At 43.3% G+C, this 16,941-nt stretch overlaps 5 protein-coding genes across 8 annotated transcripts; 1 reads left to right on the forward strand and 4 right to left on the reverse strand.

The window, feature by feature from the left end:
• The first annotated feature begins 956 nt into the window (after positions 1–956).
• On the forward strand, positions 957–5,772 carry LOC118511157 (cuticle protein 7-like). 4 transcript variants are annotated; one of them, XM_036053892.1, is made up of 3 exons: positions 957–1,152; positions 1,218–1,808; positions 5,641–5,754. In XM_036053892.1, exons 1-3 carry the CDS (start codon positions 1,141–1,143, stop codon positions 5,731–5,733), a joined length of 696 nt encoding a protein of 231 aa, XP_035909785.1. In that variant the 5' UTR covers positions 957–1,140; the 3' UTR covers positions 5,734–5,754. The 4 variants fall into 4 exon arrangements, with proteins under 4 accessions (XP_035909785.1, XP_035909789.1, XP_035909787.1 ...); XM_036053896.1 differs by having other exon boundaries at positions 964–1,152; positions 1,218–1,880; positions 5,734–5,772; XM_036053894.1 differs by lacking the exon at positions 5,641–5,754 and having other exon boundaries at positions 966–1,152; positions 1,218–2,201.
• Positions 2,339–3,602, reverse strand: LOC118511154. Its single transcript, XM_036053889.1, has 4 exons — positions 3,309–3,602; positions 3,005–3,240; positions 2,746–2,943; positions 2,339–2,682 (listed from the first exon to the last, which is right to left on the reverse strand). The coding sequence occupies exons 1-4, from the start codon at positions 3,546–3,548 to the stop codon at positions 2,484–2,486; spliced, it is 873 nt and encodes a 290-aa protein (XP_035909782.1). The 5' UTR covers positions 3,549–3,602; the 3' UTR covers positions 2,339–2,483.
• A 146-nt stretch (positions 5,773–5,918) lies between the features above and the next one.
• LOC118511156 lies at positions 5,919–7,088 on the reverse strand. The gene is made up of 4 exons (XM_036053891.1): positions 6,801–7,088; positions 6,503–6,735; positions 6,230–6,427; positions 5,919–6,150 (listed from the first exon to the last, which is right to left on the reverse strand). The coding sequence occupies exons 1-4, from the start codon at positions 7,038–7,040 to the stop codon at positions 5,952–5,954; spliced, it is 870 nt and encodes a 289-aa protein (XP_035909784.1). The 5' UTR covers positions 7,041–7,088; the 3' UTR covers positions 5,919–5,951.
• A 371-nt stretch (positions 7,089–7,459) lies between these two features.
• Positions 7,460–12,349, reverse strand: LOC118509977 (cuticle protein-like). The gene is made up of 4 exons (XM_036051357.1): positions 12,223–12,349; positions 11,598–12,140; positions 8,262–8,387; positions 7,460–8,131 (listed from the first exon to the last, which is right to left on the reverse strand). The coding sequence occupies exons 1-4, from the start codon at positions 12,232–12,234 to the stop codon at positions 7,559–7,561; spliced, it is 1,254 nt and encodes a 417-aa protein (XP_035907250.1). The 5' UTR covers positions 12,235–12,349; the 3' UTR covers positions 7,460–7,558.
• A 951-nt stretch (positions 12,350–13,300) lies between these two features.
• LOC118511153 (trichohyalin-like) lies at positions 13,301–14,679 on the reverse strand. The gene is made up of 2 exons (XM_036053888.1): positions 14,582–14,679; positions 13,301–14,511 (listed from the first exon to the last, which is right to left on the reverse strand). The coding sequence occupies exons 1-2, from the start codon at positions 14,591–14,593 to the stop codon at positions 13,477–13,479; spliced, it is 1,047 nt and encodes a 348-aa protein (XP_035909781.1). The 5' UTR covers positions 14,594–14,679; the 3' UTR covers positions 13,301–13,476.
• Between the last annotated feature and the right edge of the window lie 2,262 nt (positions 14,680–16,941).

Here is a 16,941-nt window from a genome sequence, read left to right on the forward strand (position 1 = left end):
GGAGAGATTGGTATGGGTCAGTGTTGATGCAGGAGAGTGCAGTTTGTAGGCGTTGGGTAGTAGAAAAAATTGAAGAAACGCTACTTCAATTATGCTTCATTTAATACTTTCTACATCCAAATTATGCCTTTTTTTAGGATCTCAATAAGACTTTAATAGCTTTATGATTGGGGTATAAAGTTTATAACTTTTGTTATGTTTCATAGATGCCCATAGACCCGCAATTCGTGAGCGTAAATCTCAAAATAGCCTAATGAATATTGAATCGGTTATAATAAATGTGTTATTTGAACGGTTCGTTTAATGTTGGGTTTTGGGCTGTAAACTTGAATTTTTACTATCATATGAACCTAGCAGAATACAATAGATAGATAGATGTTTTGTTTATTAAACTATTGTACTGTCGTTTTAAAAAAAGTTGTTTTTTCGCTTATATAGTATCACTTATTAAAAGTTTGTTTACATATTCAGTTAATATTTTAGGTTAAATAGCAGCGTTTAGCGTTGCATAACAATTCCTTTTTTAAATTAAACACATAGATTTAATAGTCAGAAGCCAATGCTATCGCCGAAATTTAAAAAAAAGTTAATCTTACTTCTAGTTCGGTTTACGTGAATATTTACAAAATCAACACGGCATCCGTACATGTATCTTCACACATCAGAAGCACTTAAGTAAGAGCTGTTTTTCATAAGTTCGTTTACTTGATCCCACTTTACGCTTAATTGATTCTTCTGTTACGCCACACCAACACAGTTTCTGCCAGCTGTTATTGTTGAAGCGCCATGCTCTCTATTTATCACTTTATTTTTATCACTGTTAATGTATGATAAGTGTCGCACGGTGAAGGTGTGTCCGATTCAGCCTTGTTGCTTTACTTTCATCATATTTTTAGTGACCAGTAGTTTGCACTAGTTTGCAGGATTGGTGGTGGTTGCTTTTCTCCTTTCCGTGCACTTGACGTGGATCAGTTTTGTGGGAGTAAAAGTAGTTCATTTTCGTGATAGGCTCCTGCCTCAAGGACGTAAGGAACATGCAGAAATGTGCAATATTGTTAAAAGTATAAATGGCGTCGTATCGCGTACAGCACTACACTATCACTCCGATCTTCAGACAGTAACAACAAGCTTGCTCCAACAATGGCTTTCAAAGTAAGAATATCTACTGCTCTACAGTTCTACAGAGAAAACTGCAATGATTCTTTTGTATTCTTCAGTTTGTTCTGCTGGCTACTCTGGTAGCAGCCGCTAGCGCCGGTCTGCTCCCTGTGGCTCAGCACGGAGCGATCGCTACCTCGCACTCCACCATCCAGCATCACGCTGCCCCAGCCGTCCACCATGTCGGATCCATCCATGCCGCTCCGGCCTACTACCAGCACTCCGCTCCGGCCATCGTCAAGACCATCGCTCAGCCAACGATCATCAAGTCCGTAGAGCACCACGCCCCGGCGAACTACGAGTTCTCGTACTCCGTGCACGACGAACATACCGGAGACATCAAGAGCCAGCACGAGACCCGTCACGGTGATGAGGTGCACGGACAGTACTCGCTGTTGGACTCGGACGGCCATCACCGTGTCGTCGACTACCATGCCGATCATCACTCCGGATTCAACGCCGTCTTGCGTCGTGAGCCAACGGGAGTGAAAATCGCCCAGCCAGTCCACAAGGTGATCGCTCAGCCCGTGCACGTGTCCAGCTATGCCCATGCTCCAGTAGCACACGCCACCATCCAGCAGCATCATGCCGCTCCGGTCGCCCACTACGCCGCCCCGATCGCGCACTACGCCGCCCCGATCGCGCACCATGCCGCTCCGATCGCGCATTCGACCTCCAGCATCGTTCATGGACCGAGCCATCTGAGCCATCATCATTACTAAGTTCGAACCAGAACATTTTGTAGTGTAGTCAGTTGGTTAGCGGAAAAATAATTGTTAAAATTAAGAATAGCATCCTGTTGTAAAACACTAAATCTTCTTCTTCATTTCATTACACTGGTATTGCTTTTGTTAAGAGGTCCTTTTTCGAAGATTGTCAACTCGAAGCTTAGTGCCACTTGTTCCATCCTTTGGCAAGTTCCTGCTCTGTAGAAGAGGCTCAAACTAATAATGTTTATATCATCAGCGTTTTCCAGGATCTGGATTGACTTGTCCCAGAAGTTTCCTCCTCCGAATCTCGGATAATACTCTCTAACTCCAGGTTTAAGTGGCATTGCTGCCAACAAACAAACAATTATTTATTGCGTACGACTGCGACAACATGCCGTAACGTATCCAATTTGACCAATTCCCAATCAAAAACCAATTCAAACTTAAATCAACTAATTTGATTGAGCAACTAAAGTTTTTTAAAGAATTTTGCATTTATTTGCATTACATATACATTCTATTGCACTCTGTAAATGGTAGAAGGGATGAAATATGGTACTCTTGAACATGCTTGGTTTGAGAATATGTTTAAAAGAGTTCTAGTTATCCGATTTTCTAGTTCGTGACGAGCCATTGCGTATGACTTACAGCTACAAATCCTATCTTTTCAAACAACCTAATTGATCGTTCATTACTTTCAGCGATAAACGTGTGAACATGCTGCTTATATTCGACTGCGATGTGTCGCGTCAATGCCTTGGCAAGCGTACTTCCATATCCTCTATTGTTGCGATCGGGAACAGTGTACAGGTGCCTGGAAAGGTGAAAAAGGCCTGTTAGATATGAATGTTGCTAGCTATTCCACTTCACCCCTTACCCCACTGCGTCATGATCATTCATAAACACCCAGGCTACAAGCTCTCCGGATCGCTTATCAAACAGTCCGAGACCTATGCTATGTTCGATGGCTGACTCCATGTACAGCTGGGACGTTTTATAGCGGTAGGGCCAGCACTCGTTTAAAATCCTTGCATGCTCTTTGGCTAATGGTTTCAACTGTACTTCGCTGGGGACACTGCATCGTAGATAAACGATTAGCGATCGTTAAAGCAATAAATACCCTTCGCATCACTTACACATAGCTAAGTTTAGCAGCTTCTTCTCGTGGCATCCAGTAATTTAAGCAATCTGACCAACCATCTAAGCTTAACCCTCGCTGCTCCATAAGCTGAGACAGACTATCGCGTATTGCTAGGTGTGCGCCAATCGTAAACACTGGTTTCAAATCACATTTGATATATTTCGTATTAAGGACCGCATTCGAAAGCTCGACCGGTGGGCTTTGTAAAGTATGCATCAGTACAAAAAGATCCTTCAAAGGGATTTGAAGACGGATTGGTTGCATTGAGCTTTACTGTGGTTTACTCTATACTATCTTACCTCTTCCCGGCTTATAGCTACGAACGTCGCGTAGCGATTTTCGCTCTCACCGCTCGGAACGTACACAGTTTTCTGGAATCTGTGCGACACTTGTTCCAAATCAGTGCCGTGCAGTTTTGTGTTTATGCGTAAAATATTTTGCAACAGCGCTACAAATTGTATCGAGTCTGGCAGGCCCTGCTCGTAGATGCGAATGAGTTGACGTATTTCCTCCTCACTAGCTGGTCGTAACGGTTCCATTTCGCACTGCAGCGTCTGTACTGCGCCGAATGCAATAAAGTACTGGCCTTTCAAACATTGTCTGGCGGCAATTGAAGCCTTTTGCCTGTTCCTGAGAAGAGTGGCATTTCTCTTTGGGAGCGTGAGAAAATACTCTTAATCTCTTGCATGGATGTTGCTAGTTGGTGGAGTTGAGCAATGATAAGATAGAATGGTACATAATAAGCACGATCAATGATAAGCGCGGCGGCTCAGCTGTTCAAATACCTTTTCAAGCAAAAAGACAGTTGTGAAATACTTCAGTAGTGAAAAATGCCTAAGCACATCGGAGAGATTGGTATGGGTCAGTGTTGATGCAGGAGAGTGCAGTTTGTAGGCGTTGGGTAGTAGAAAAAATTGAAGGAACGCTACTTCAATTATGCTTCATTTAATACTTTCTACATCCAAATTATGCCTTTTTTTAGGATCTCAATAAGACTTTAATAGCTTTATGATTGGGGTATAAAGTTTATAACTTTTGTTATGTTTCATAGATGCCCATAGACCCGCAATTCGTGAGCGTAAATCTCAAAATAGCCTAATGAATATTGAATCGGTTATAAAAAAATGTTTTTTGGACGGTTCGTTTTATGTTGGGTTTTGAGCAATAAACTTGAATTTTTACTATCATATGAACCTAGCAGAAAACAATAGATAGATAGATGTTTTGTTTATTAAACTATTGTACTGTCGTTTTAAAAAAAGTTGTTTTTTCGTTTATATAGTATCACTTATTAAAAGTTTGTTTACAGATTCAGTTAATATTTTAGGTTAAATAGCAGCGTTCAGTGTTGCATAACAATTCCTTTTTTAAATTAAACTAATAGATTTAATAGTCAGAAGCCAATGTTATCGCCAAAATTAAAAAAAAAGTTAATCTTACTTCTAGTTCGGTTTACGTGAATATTTACAAAATCAACACGGCATCCGTACATGTATCTTCACACATCAGAAGCACTTAAGTAAGAGCTGTTTTTCATAAGTTCGTTTACTTGATCCCACTTTACGCTTAATTGATTCTTCTGTTACGCCACACCAACACAGTTTCTGCCAGCTGTTATTGTTGAAGCGCCATGCTCTCTATTTATCACTTTATTTTTATCACTGTTAATGTATGATAAGTGTCGCACGGTGAAGGTGTGTCTGATTCAGCCTTGTTGCTTTACTTTCATCATATTTTTAGTGACCAGTAGTTTGCACTAGTTTGCAGGATTGGTGGTGGTTGCTTTTTTCCTTTCCGTGCACTTGACGTGGATCAGTTTTGTGGGAGTAAAAGTAGTTCATTTTCGTGATAGGCTCCTGCCTCAAGGACGTAAGGAACTTGCAGAAATGTGCAATATTGTTAAGAGTATAAATGGCGTCGTATCGCGTACAGCACTACACTATCACTCCGATCTTCAGACAGTAACAACAAGCTTGCTTCAACAATGGCATTCAAAGTAAGAATATTAACCGTTCTTCGATTCTACAGAGAAAACTGCAATGATTCTTTTCTGCTCTTTAGTTTGTTCTTCTGGCTACTCTGGTAGCAGCCGCTAGCGCCGGTCTGCTCCCTGTGGCTCAGCACGGAGCGATCGCTACCTCGCACTCCACCATCCAGCATCACGCTGCCCCAGCCGTCCACCATGTCGGATCCATCCATGCCGCTCCGGCCTACTACCAGCACTCCGCTCCGGCCATCGTCAAGACCATCGCTCAGCCAACGATCATCAAGTCCGTAGAGCACCACGTTCCGGCGAACTACGAGTTCTCGTACTCCGTGCACGACGAACATACCGGAGATATCAAGAGCCAGCACGAGACCCGTCACGGTGATGAGGTGCACGGACAGTACTCGCTGTTGGACTCGGACGGCCACCACCGTGTCGTCGACTACCATGCCGATCATCACTCCGGATTCAACGCCGTCGTGCGTCGTGAGCCAACGGGAGTGAAGATCGCCCAGCCAGTCCACAAGGTGATCGCTCAGCCCGTGCACGTGTCCAGCTATGCCCATGCTCCAGTAGCACACACCACCATCCAGCAGCATCATGCCGCTCCGGTCGCCCATTACGCCGCCCCAATTGCGCACTACGCCGCCCCGATCGCGCACCATGCCGCTCCGATCGCGCATTCGACCTCCAGCATCGTTCATGGACCGAGCCATCTGAGCCATCATCATTACTAAACCTCCAGTTTGGTCTGACATTAGGTTAAATGTTTATTTTATTAAAATGCAAATGTTTTACAACAGAAAATGTTGGTTTTTTAATCTCTGTTTGCATAACGGAATCATTTTTACAAAGGATAAAATTATTCTTTCCTGCGTGACAAATCGATATCGAATTCCATTCGTTGTTATAAAATTTGGTCTAGAGAGCATTCGCTAGATAGCTTTTACACCTATCATTGAAATGTGAGCCAATATATCTCGTTAACCGGGACGAATCCAATTTTTACAAACAGCCTAATGGATTTTTCGTTATGTAGTGTTATGAATGTTTGTACATGTTGCTGACGATCTACCGCGATGTGGCGAGTGATTGCTTTCGCTAGTGTACTTCCATATCCTCTATTGTTACGGTCGGGCACAGTGTAGAGATGTCTGAATAGTAATAAGAAATCATATCAATCATTTGTTATAGTTAAGCTTTCATGCACGAACTGATAATTGCTTATCTTACGCAATTCCGTCCAGATCATTTATAAACACGCAAGCAACAAGCGCGCCTGAGGTTTTATCAAACAGTCCAAGACCGCCGTGATGTTGGATGGCTGATTCGATGTACCACTGAGAGGATTTGTACCGGTAGGGCCACCATTCGTTTAAAATTCTACCATGCTCTTTTTCTAATCGTTTCAACTGCACTTCGTCCGGGACACTGAACACAGAGATACAAAGCATTACAGAATAGAAGCACTTCACTCGCTTCATACACCGTAAGAACCAAACTTACACAAACTCGATATTGGCCGCTTTTTCTTGTGGCATCCAATAATTCACGTAATGTGAAGTATCTACCGTGTAGGAAAATTGCTTGGCCCTCCGATGAACTAGTTCGTGAATTATACTCGCCCCACCGATTATAAACGTAGGCTTCAGATGCCAGTCTATGAGGGTTGTGTTCTCAAGAGCACTGGATAGCTCAAGGGGAGGATTCTCGAGAGAGTGAGCCATAACGTATAGGTCCTGAAAGAGAAAACCACAAATTCCATCTCGCTCGATATAACATCACTTATCCTCAGAAAACTTACATCTTCACGGCTAATGGCCACAAATGTTGCAAAATGATAAAAAGTGTCTTTGTTCGGAACGTAGATGGTTTTGCGGAGTCTGTGCGAGACCCCGTCTAGATCCGGACCGTGAACTGTTGTTTTTAGGCGTAAAATGTTTTGCAAGATTAACATAAATTGCACAGACTCGGGAAGGTTGCTTTCGTAGATTTGAATGAGTTGCCGTATTTCCTGCTCATTAGCTGGGCGTAGCGGCTCCATGGCACTATTCTGTCTTTACTGTGCCGAATACGGAAATTTACTGAGGTGCTGAGCCAGAAGACGCTTAACTAGTCAGCATGGACAATACTTCTGTTTCAGAGGGACTCTCTTGCATTGGTTCGCAGCTCTTTCCACCGGCCAGAGTAAAAATAAAAATTGATAAGACTCAGAGCAATAGGTTCTTGATAAGACGAACAAGTGAGCTAAAAGTGAGAGCAACATCACAGCATACCGGTATTTAAGACAAGGTACATGATCCTTCGTATGTGCGTTCAAATGAGTAATCTTGAATTGAACAGATTAAATAGAATACCGGTATGTGCTTGAAAGTGTGATAAGGTAAGATAATAGCGAAACGAATTGTAACCAAATCAGATAACGTTTTCTTTAGATAAAAGTGAAGAAGAAAACAGTATGAATTGAACAGTATAATGAACTAATTTATTTAAACAACGACGGCATTTAACTAACACCCTTGTCAACTTTACTTATACGATGGTTGTCAAGTCTTATTCACTTCAGTAGTGTCCAGCGTACGCTGGCTGAGCTAGAACCTTCTGGACGGGTTGCGCAATCTTCACGTGGGTCGGCTCGCGGCGAACTACCGCGTTGAAACCGTTGTGGTCATCGGCGGTGTAGTCGACGATGCGCTGGTGGCCATCAGCATCCAGCAGACTGTACTGTCCCTGTACCTGGTCACCGTGGCGAGTTTCGTGCTGGCTCTTCACATCTCCCGTGTGCGAATCGTGCACGGAGTACGAGAACTCGTAGTTAGCCGGTGCGTACTCTTCGACCTGCTTGACGTAGGCAGGCTGTGCGTAACTCTTGACAATCGTTGGCTGTGCGTAGCTTTGTACAAGTGCCGGTTGGGCGTAGTTTTTCACCAGCGCAGGCTGGGCGTAGGTTTTGACAACCGTCGGCTGCGGCTGTACTGTTTTGATCAAAGCCGGCTGTGCATACACTGTTTGCTGCTGGGCTGGCTTGAACAGGGCAGGCTGCGCGAAGTTGATTGGCGCCGCATGGTAGACTGGATTGATTGGTTGTTGTATGCCGGCGTTCGCAACGGCAAAAAATGCGCAAACTGCAAGGAACTGTAAAAGAGAGCAAGAAAGAAATTACTATTACCATTATCTTACGAAACACAATTACGATTGTGGGTCAAAGCGCAGGGATCGAGGATATTTTCTCCCCAAAAAAATAAAAGCTGGCGCGCATACTCACTTTGAAAGCCATTCTGTCCAGCCGAGTGCGTACGTCACCTTGCAGACCAAAAGAAATCAAGCGAATGACAGGGTTCTTGAATTCAGCTCTCTTTATATATGCGTCGCACCGTGCAGGGCAAAGTTCCTTGAAGCCATTTCCTTGGAAGATTCAAGCGCTGGGAAGGTCCTTGTACGAAGCGGCTTACGGCCACTCTCCGGACGAAGGGGAGAGAACAAGAGACAAGCTCGAACAGAGTTCGGGTAAGTCGCGTCCCCAGGCGAAACGGTGTGTGCCAGAACGTGTGTGCAGTATTTTCGGAAGTCGAAAGCAGTCACATGAAGCAGGGCAGTTTGTGTCTTCAAGGGCAAGCTGGCGTGTGGTATTGTGCCTCAGGTGACGCGAACAGCAAGCCGCGAAACGATTGCTTGATTGGGTTTTGCTGTTTTTGGGGATTGATTCAATTTACGACCTAGGCGCGAACGAAATTGGAGCGCTCGGGCCGATCGGTACTTGAGGCGCACCGGTTTGCGATGGTTTGCTTCGTTTTGACCGATAAGTGTATGCAGGTTGTAGGTGATTTGCTTTCCATAATTTCCAGACGCACGATTCACTTGATTCGACGAAAGTGTGATCGTAGGTCAACGCACATGAGATTGTTTTGGTCGACGAACGCTACACCGGGGTGGGTGGTAATAATTTCTGCAATTTTATAACTCACATCGTGATATTGCTATGAGGGCAATGATTCGCGCATTTTGCTGCCATGATCCATGGTGTCGTGAGTGCGCAAGTAAAGTTATTCGTTATTTTGTGAAGCTCGATTGGTTTCTTTGAAACGCCTTTTTTATAAAGCTAGATATGCTTGAATTGAGTTTGTCAGCTATAGCAATAAGGCCAGAACGTCCCTTAAGCAAGATGAACAATTCGAGAGTGTAGTGCAGGAAAAAGACTGCATCACATGTAGTTGTATATATTATATTCGTGGGAAACGGCCTGGCCTTCTTGCTAGCTTTATTTTAGTGACAAAAGTATAATTTATTGATCAGAATGGGTTTTAACTTTGAATTGATTCTTTTATTAATTTGTTTATCGATGAACAAATAAGCTCTCTTGATACAGAGTCCTTCCGCTATAAATGCATCATACATATATAAAATAATAGACATTATTAATTATACATATTCATATATAAAGAAATAGATATAAATAGTTTTGCGTGAGCCCGCTATGGTAAGCCATGACCATGTATGAGTAGAGGCACGGTCGGTAAATATCGTTGTCTCAGGCACATTTATATTTTATTGTTGACAGGCACATTTGTTTTGTATCTTATGAAATATTAATTTATTTTCGAACTCTTCTAACTGAAATAGGTAACAGAACAGTCCTACACATCCCATCATATTTAATTTTGAAGTTGATGACTCAATATGGCACTTGACGTTTTATTAATATTCATGAATGTTTCGGAAACTCCACTAAAAAGGGTAAGTATTGCAAAAAGGTATCTGTTTTAAATATTTTTTTTATTTCTTCTATGGTTAAGAACTAGAAAAAATCATTTATTAGAAATTTGAAACCAATGTTTTTGAAAAATGGCGTGATTAACACAATTACGTTTTTTACGCCAAGGTAATTTCTTATGTACTTGGGATGGGCGTTTCGGTTCGGAATCACGAATCCGATCCGATCTAGCATAAAAATGAGTCCGATCCGATCCGAAAGAATGATCCCGCCCAGTTCCGGACTCGTTTTTGATTCCGGACTAGTTTCGGCATTTAGCTTGTGAGCAATACGAGATAGATTTGCTCACAAGCAAGCTCATTTGCTCGTAGATTACTTTTGGTAAAGGTGCATTTTCCCCTACTTTACGGGTCATACGGTTGTAATATAACTTCGATCAGTATGTTTCCTGCCATCGGGTGTCTTCATATGGCGTCCGGACCGGGTGAAGATCTCATCTGAACCGTTCACCAGACCCCCCCCCCCGCTCGTTATAAAATAATACCAACCGGAGCGCGGAATCGTGATCCGGACTCGACTCCGGCGGTGGAGCGCTCCGACCAGATCCGATTCGGCAAATGGTCGGATCGGCCCATCCCTATTATGTAGAAACACTTATTTTCCAAAGCTAAGATCGAATCCTGGATGAAAATTGTACATCGTTAAAGATGGTTTCTAGTTTGATCACACCCTGGATAAGGTGCCTTTCACGGTTTCGAGAAAGAAATATCTCCTAGCCAAGTAGTCTTAAGCAATACGTCCTAGCTGTCCTTTATAAATAAAATAAGGTGTTCTGATGAGAATAAAACCATCCACACATTAACATCACGAGTGCTTGTTCGGACTTATGGCCCTCAATTGACGGTCCACTCAATTAGAGGTTATGTGAGCACAGTCACGTCGTAACACGGGAAGTAACAGGAAGCTGGATTGCGGTGTCGTAGCGTTGTATATCTCGACCAAGAAGAAGTGTACTTGTTCGCTGTGTTTAAATTCTAGGAAAATACAGTAGTGTACTCTTAGTTACTTTGGTTTCTTTCTTTTTGTTTCGATACCATTCAAAAGCAAACATTTGGACTGGCCATGATTCAAACAGCAATTGAAGCAATATGGAAGAAAATTGTAGAAAGAAGTGACACGGCATTTTGTAGACCCTGTGGCGCCATGAACTCGATAGACAAGAATAAAAATGTTATTCGTAAGGCCTGTCAACATTTACTTGAGGGTTGGGCAATCCTGCCGATCCTTGGCTGACTTTAATCACGTCCGATGGCCCGAACCAGTGTCGGGCATATCGACTACAATATTGTTTGAAGTAGGTCAAATAAGTATTGTAAATAACATATTTAATGATATTTACACGAACATATTTAATGTGTTCTTTTAGGGGCGGTCTGATGGTCGAGGCGATAACGGCGCCGGTCTTCACACGGCAGGGGTTCAAATCTCATCCAGACTGCTTCCCCGTACGTACGGCTGAATACTTTTTTAGAAAGCCAGAAATTGGCAGTCCGAGATCTCTCGAGTTTGTAGTGCCAAGGAAGAAGAAGTTCTTCTAGGGGACACCTATTTGCAGGTCGGTTTGATTAGCTTGAAGCTATTGTCTTTCGTTATGACGTTGTTTGAGGAGCAATAAGTTGCAATAGTTATAAGAAAAAAACAGAGGCGGCAACAGCAAAGGTCGTCTTAAAAATTGGTCACATGTATTTGTACTGTTTAACCTAATGGTGTTAAAAATAGATGCCGTACAACAACGATGATTATGAGATTCAGAAAGAGTTGTGAGTGCACTTAGAAAATGGTAGTCTAGATCGGTGTCCCGTACGATCGATCGAAACGTTCGAATTAGTAGTGGGACAGTCCTACGGTTTTGACGACAGCTGGAGCAGGCTGATGGTAGTATGCCGGCTGAGCGGCAATAATTTTCGCTGGCTGAGCAATGACTTTGGCGATAGCGGGTTGAGCAATGACTTTCTGAACAATCGGTTGCGGGATCTTGATATCAGTGGGTTCGCGGTGCACGACAGCGTTGAATCCGTTGTGATCGTCGGCCGTGTACTCGACGGTGCGCTTGTGTCCGTCAGAATCGATCAAACTGTACTGGCCGTGCACTTGATCGCCGTGGCGGGATTCGCGCTGCTCCTTGATGTCGCCGGTATGGTCATCGTGCACGCCGTACGAGAAGTCGTACTGGGCGTCGTGATCCTCATCGAGGTGCTTGACGAGCGTCGGCTGAGCGATCGTCTTGACGATCGTTGGCTGAGCTACGGTCTTGATCAACGCAGGCTGGGCCAGATGTGTGGAGTACGAAGCTGGCTGATAGTGCGAGTGGACTTCCTCAATCGGAATCACTCCCGCGCTAGCTACTGCCAGAACAGCGAACAGAGCAACAAACTGAAGATGAGAGAGACAAATCGCAGCAGGTTAGGGTACTACGCACTGGCTGCAGAGCTTGGATAATGCGATAGACACTTACTTTGAAAGCCATTTCGTTTGTGTCGTTGTCCAAGTGCACTAGAGCTGAAGATCCAACTTAAACTGATGCTTCAAGCCAGCCGACGGAACGCTTTTATATCGTCTCTTGGCTGGCTGCTGAATGATCGATGAACACCGGCTGTCACAGTCGAAGGGTCCTCAGCGAGCACGTCCTGACAGACCCTGGAACTGTCTAGCAATTTCTCTGCTCCCCCATTAGCCGTTCTTTTTGCATGTCGAGTGTCTGTGTTGTGGTTTTTTTTCGCAGGCCAACCCGCTTTTTGCACATTTTATTCGCACCGTTGCTGTTCTCGAGTTCCAAAAAGTAGGAAAGCTTCTCTCGCTCCCACCAATTGGCACGCTGGAATGGTACTGTCTGTCTGGGCAGCCTGTTTTATCTTCTTCTTCGCTCACTAGTTTCAGTTGACGTCAGTGTTCCGAATCAGTCATCGATGCGGGACGGTACTTTCAGTTTCGCTTTTCAAGATACAAGTTCAGATGTTGCATAACCGTGCGAATGAATCGCCCGAGGGGCCACTTTATGCTTGCGTGTACGGTAGGGGGTCTCATTTCGGTCGGCTTACTTTTGCGTGTTTTGTTTGTTTTGTTCTCCTGGCGTTTTAACGGTGGGACAGAAAAGGTGAAAATGGAACTACCATTAAACAGCCACAATTTAGCGGATGAAGATCGGGTAGGGACAGACAAACAAAAACAAAAAAAAAACGAAGAAATTTTGCTCCATGTGAACATCCCTGACCATGGATATGGCAGGTGGACGGAAACACCCCATTTATGTACTTTGCTGGGGCGAAGCATTCTTCTCTCTATGATGGAAGCTGACTTTTTCTTCTCACCATACTGCTAACAAAGGTTGTGCGGACAGAGAATATGCATTTTTTCCGGGACACTGCACACAGACTCTACACTCGGTTGCACCCAAGGTCGATTGTTAACGTACGTAGTGGACCCGAACGCAAACGAAGGCTTTCGTTTTCAATTGCGTAGCTGTGAAATGAGTTTTGTGTGAAATTTCTTTGAACGTTTAAATAATTTAAATGGTTAGCTCCAAAGCAGCAGTGTTGGTTTTCCATCGATCTTCGTTTGCTTTATTAAGTTGTTATATGATAGGCATTTTACAAAGCCACGCTGGAAAGGATGTAACACACAGCTATCGTCTATGTGGATTCATCTCCCTTTGCATGACAGATATGGCGGAGAATACGTTTCGTGTGTGGCAGTGGTCTGGCAATGTAACTCAGTTGCTGTACTGATAGGACACAGAAGGCGCTTGGAATCGTACTTCCGATTGTGAGGTAACCTCCTGTCCTGCCTGACGACGATCATCCCGATTGTCACGTCGATCTTCCCGACGCTCGTCACGTCGCTCTTCCCGGCGTTCATCCTGGCGGTCACCTCGGCGATCGTCATTCCGCTCGTCCACTCGATCGTCTCGCAAACTATTTTGTCGATTATCCTCACGTGCAGCATCTCGTCGGTCGTCGCGGCGATCCTCACGGCGGTCCTCTCGACGGTCCTCTCGCCCATTCTCTCGGCGATCCTCGCGGCGATCTTCACGGCGATCTTCGCGGCGTTCCTCACGACGTTCGTCTTGGCGTTCATCGCGGCCATCATCACGACGTTCATCCCGGCGATCGTCACGCGGTTCCTCTAGCCGATCATTTCGTGCACTTTCTCGACGATCTTCACGGCGATCCGACAGTGAATCCCTTCCACTGCTTCGACTGTCACGTTCATCATCAGCGCTATCATCTCGATTATCGCGCGATACTGGATTACGTCGACGAATTTGATCGACTCGCGAAACGGAAGTATAGGCAGGGGCTAGAATAGCGTCGATTGTGTAGAGCGGGGCTACTGTTTGAGCAGGGATCAGTTGCAATACTCGGCCGACTTGTGCCCGGTTGGCTGGTTCGCGGCGCTGTTCGGCGTTGAATCCGGTGCGATCATCTGCACGGTAGTTGACAATCTGGCGAATACCGTCGGCATCCACCCAGGAGTACTGCCCACGGACGTGTCCATTGCGACGAGATTCTTCCTGGCTTTTTTGGTCTCCAGTTACTGGATCGTGCACTGAGTAGGAGAAATCGTAGCCTACTTGATCATCGTTTTGGTTCTGGGAATCGGCCGCATATCGTTTTAAATCCCACGGGTCAGCCTGATTCTGTTGCTGCTGTTGCTGTTGTTGCTGCTGAAGCTGTTGTTGCTGTTGCTGCTGTTGATAGTCTTGAAGACTGGCAGCGCTCACAGCCGCTATTAAGAATATCGTTAGCTGTAAGTAGTAAATCATATTATAATATTATGATGCAACCAAAGAGGGAATATGCTTTTCACTCAACTACCTTTAACGCCATCGCACCGTTGATGGGATGGTTAAATTCTAGTATTGTATTAGAGCTGCTCTGCGATCAAACTGATACCAATTGCAGGGCAGTGTGGCTCTTTTATAGTGCTTATCATTTAGCGCTAGGTGTCTTCTTCTACCGCCAACGACCCATAAGTTACGGTAAGATGAGACTGGGTGTGGTGTTTGCTGTGGTATCTGGTATGAAGTACAGTCTGTGGGTGTCAGTAAGCTACCAGTATCATGGCTGATATCGGATGTCGCACGCTGAAACAACCTTTGCGTAGCCTTGGATCTTGGATCTAAGTACTTCTAACGGTAGACTGTGGTTTACCGATGTGCAGGAGTACATTTTCAGCCACTTGTTCGAGTCGAAATATGATCTGTGTAACTTTGAACGTAGTCATTGAATGAAATTCAATTATTTCAGCCTATTTAAATTATACATAAAAACTATTGCCTGACAAGTTTCATGTGATAGAAACGCATATGAAGATAGATGGTGAGATAAATAGTTGTTAGGCGTACTAAAACGAGCTGTGTTTGAAATGTTTCCAAAAAAATGTTAGCGAATACGGTTGAACAGCAGCGTGATAAAAATAAAATCAAAAATCGAAAGTGTAATTCACGATCGGTCATGAACTCGGTTGACATTTAGATCCCACCGAGTTACGCCTCACGTCAGAGCAAAAGTGAAATGTAGTACACTACATGTTGACAACAACAGCAAGACAACCAGTGCGATTTTGTACAGCTCTGCCGAACATCGTGTAGTTTGGGTGATTTTGGACGGCCAAATATTGCATCATCCAGCAGTAAGTTGTAGGACTGGATTAAAGGGATAGTTTTTGGACGGGAAATGAAGTTAATTGGAGCTTGTCTAGCCACACGATGCGCAGTGTGAAATCGTCCATCGTACGGAAAAGATCGAGCGAATTGTTTCCTAGGTTGTGCCGAAAGTGAGTTTTCAATTCGCTAGTGTGCGAGATAAGCATTATTTCGTGGATAATTATTTGTATTATGTGATAGCGGGAGAAAATGTGTTTTGTAACAACTTTGCAATTCCGATGTATGGTTAATGTATAGTGCTATGTATGTGAAAGAGGAACGTGAAGTGAAATTATCATGCCGTAGTGTAGTTTTACATGTAAATATGAGAAGAGAATAAAAGTTGATCGAGTGAGATTTTATTTTGATGATCAGTATGTAAGTAGAAATTATGCTGAATCTAATACATGTTAAGATCTACTCAGCGCACTGGTGTAATTTAACAAACGTTGCTAATAAGCCCATTTCTGACGATTACATTTGTTAGTGTTGACTAGAAATGATTAAAAATCTATGAAGTTGTGTTAGGATTTGCACTACTGCTTTAATAGAACCCAATTCAAAATTTTGTTTGTTAAATAGCTACTAGCTTAATATTGCTCGTGGTTTAAATTGAAAATGTCTAAGTGTCTCATTTTCTAATTTTTAAGTTTTAGAACGAAAAATAATTGAATTTATCTTTTTTGTTAATTGATTGCAGCAAGTCATATTGTTACAGCTATTTATGATTTATTATGCAATTCTTCCATTTGGTGTGAATCCAATTGTGATAACAAAAGCGTGCCTAGAAATGGTTTAATTTAAGTGCTTAGAAATAGGCCCAGGCCGTTATATTAGAACTCGTTTTTTCCGAAAATTCGTTCAAAAAATGAAGGTGAGAAGTATAACTTAGCTTATAATGATTTAATTATGGCAAAGTAACAAATGTTTCTATAATTTGTACACTCTTGTTTTCCACCTTTGTATAACCAATAATTGTACGCTTAGGTGTAATCCAATGAGAAGAATGAAAATACAAAAAATCATCAAATACTCAATTCAAAATACACATCCATACACACGCCTGGCCTGAAACATGTTTTAAGTGAATTCCAATTCGTCAGACATTATGTACAGGCTAAAACTAATAATCGATTGGCAGACGACGGTGCTGCACCGAGCGCGGTATCGAGGATTGTTGCAGCAGGCCAAGACCGCCAAGCGCTTGTAGCGCCAGATCAGTAGGCAAATAAGTATGCCTAATAAATGGTGAAGAGTTGTTTAATGAAGAGGATAAAAGAGGAAATATTATTTGTTGCAATTGAACTACATGCTTAGAATTTATTTGTTCTACTGGTATATTGTCATAGACTTGTGGAATTAAGAATTCCACGATATTGATTTTTCTGATTATAAGAACTAAATTTGAACAAATGTCGGACAGTTCGAATGTTGTTCCTTAAATTTAAGTTTACCTCATGCACTATTTTTTTTAGTAAAAATGCTCAACACAAGTCACTTTATGACACTAATAATACTTGTTATTATACT

This window comes from Anopheles stephensi, chromosome 3 (assembly GCF_013141755.1).
Source record: "Anopheles stephensi strain Indian chromosome 3, UCI_ANSTEP_V1.0, whole genome shotgun sequence".
NCBI lineage: Eukaryota > Metazoa > Arthropoda > Insecta > Diptera > Culicidae > Anopheles > Anopheles stephensi.

Coding starts and splice junctions, on each gene's coding strand:
- LOC118511157 (XM_036053892.1), top strand. Junction 1,809..5,640: donor CCGCCCCGATCGCGCACCAT/GCCGCTCCGATC, acceptor ATTGCGCACTAC/GCCGCCCCGATCGCGCACCA.
- LOC118511154 (XM_036053889.1), bottom strand. CDS start 3,548: ATGGAACCGTTACGACCAGCTAGTGAGGAGGAAATACGTCAACTCATT. Junction 3,241..3,308: donor TAGCTATAAGCCGGGAAGAG/GTAAGATAGTAT, acceptor ATCCCTTTGAAG/GATCTTTTTGTACTGATGCA. Junction 2,683..2,745: donor AATGATCATGACGCAGTGGG/GTAAGGGGTGAA, acceptor TCACCTTTCCAG/GCACCTGTACACTGTTCCCG.
- LOC118511156 (XM_036053891.1), bottom strand. CDS start 7,040: ATGGAGCCGCTACGCCCAGCTAATGAGCAGGAAATACGGCAACTCATT. Junction 6,428..6,502: donor GCGGCCAATATCGAGTTTGT/GTAAGTTTGGTT, acceptor CTCTGTGTTCAG/TGTCCCGGACGAAGTGCAGT. Junction 6,151..6,229: donor AATGATCTGGACGGAATTGC/GTAAGATAAGCA, acceptor ATTACTATTCAG/ACATCTCTACACTGTGCCCG.
- LOC118509977 (XM_036051357.1), bottom strand. Junction 8,388..11,597: donor AAACCGTAGGACTGTCCCAC/TACTAATTCGAA, acceptor AATGGCTTCAAG/GAACTTTGCCCTGCACGGTG. Junction 8,132..8,261: donor TGGACAGAATGGCTTTCAAA/GTGAGTATGCGC, acceptor TCTCTTTTACAG/TTCCTTGCAGTTTGCGCATT.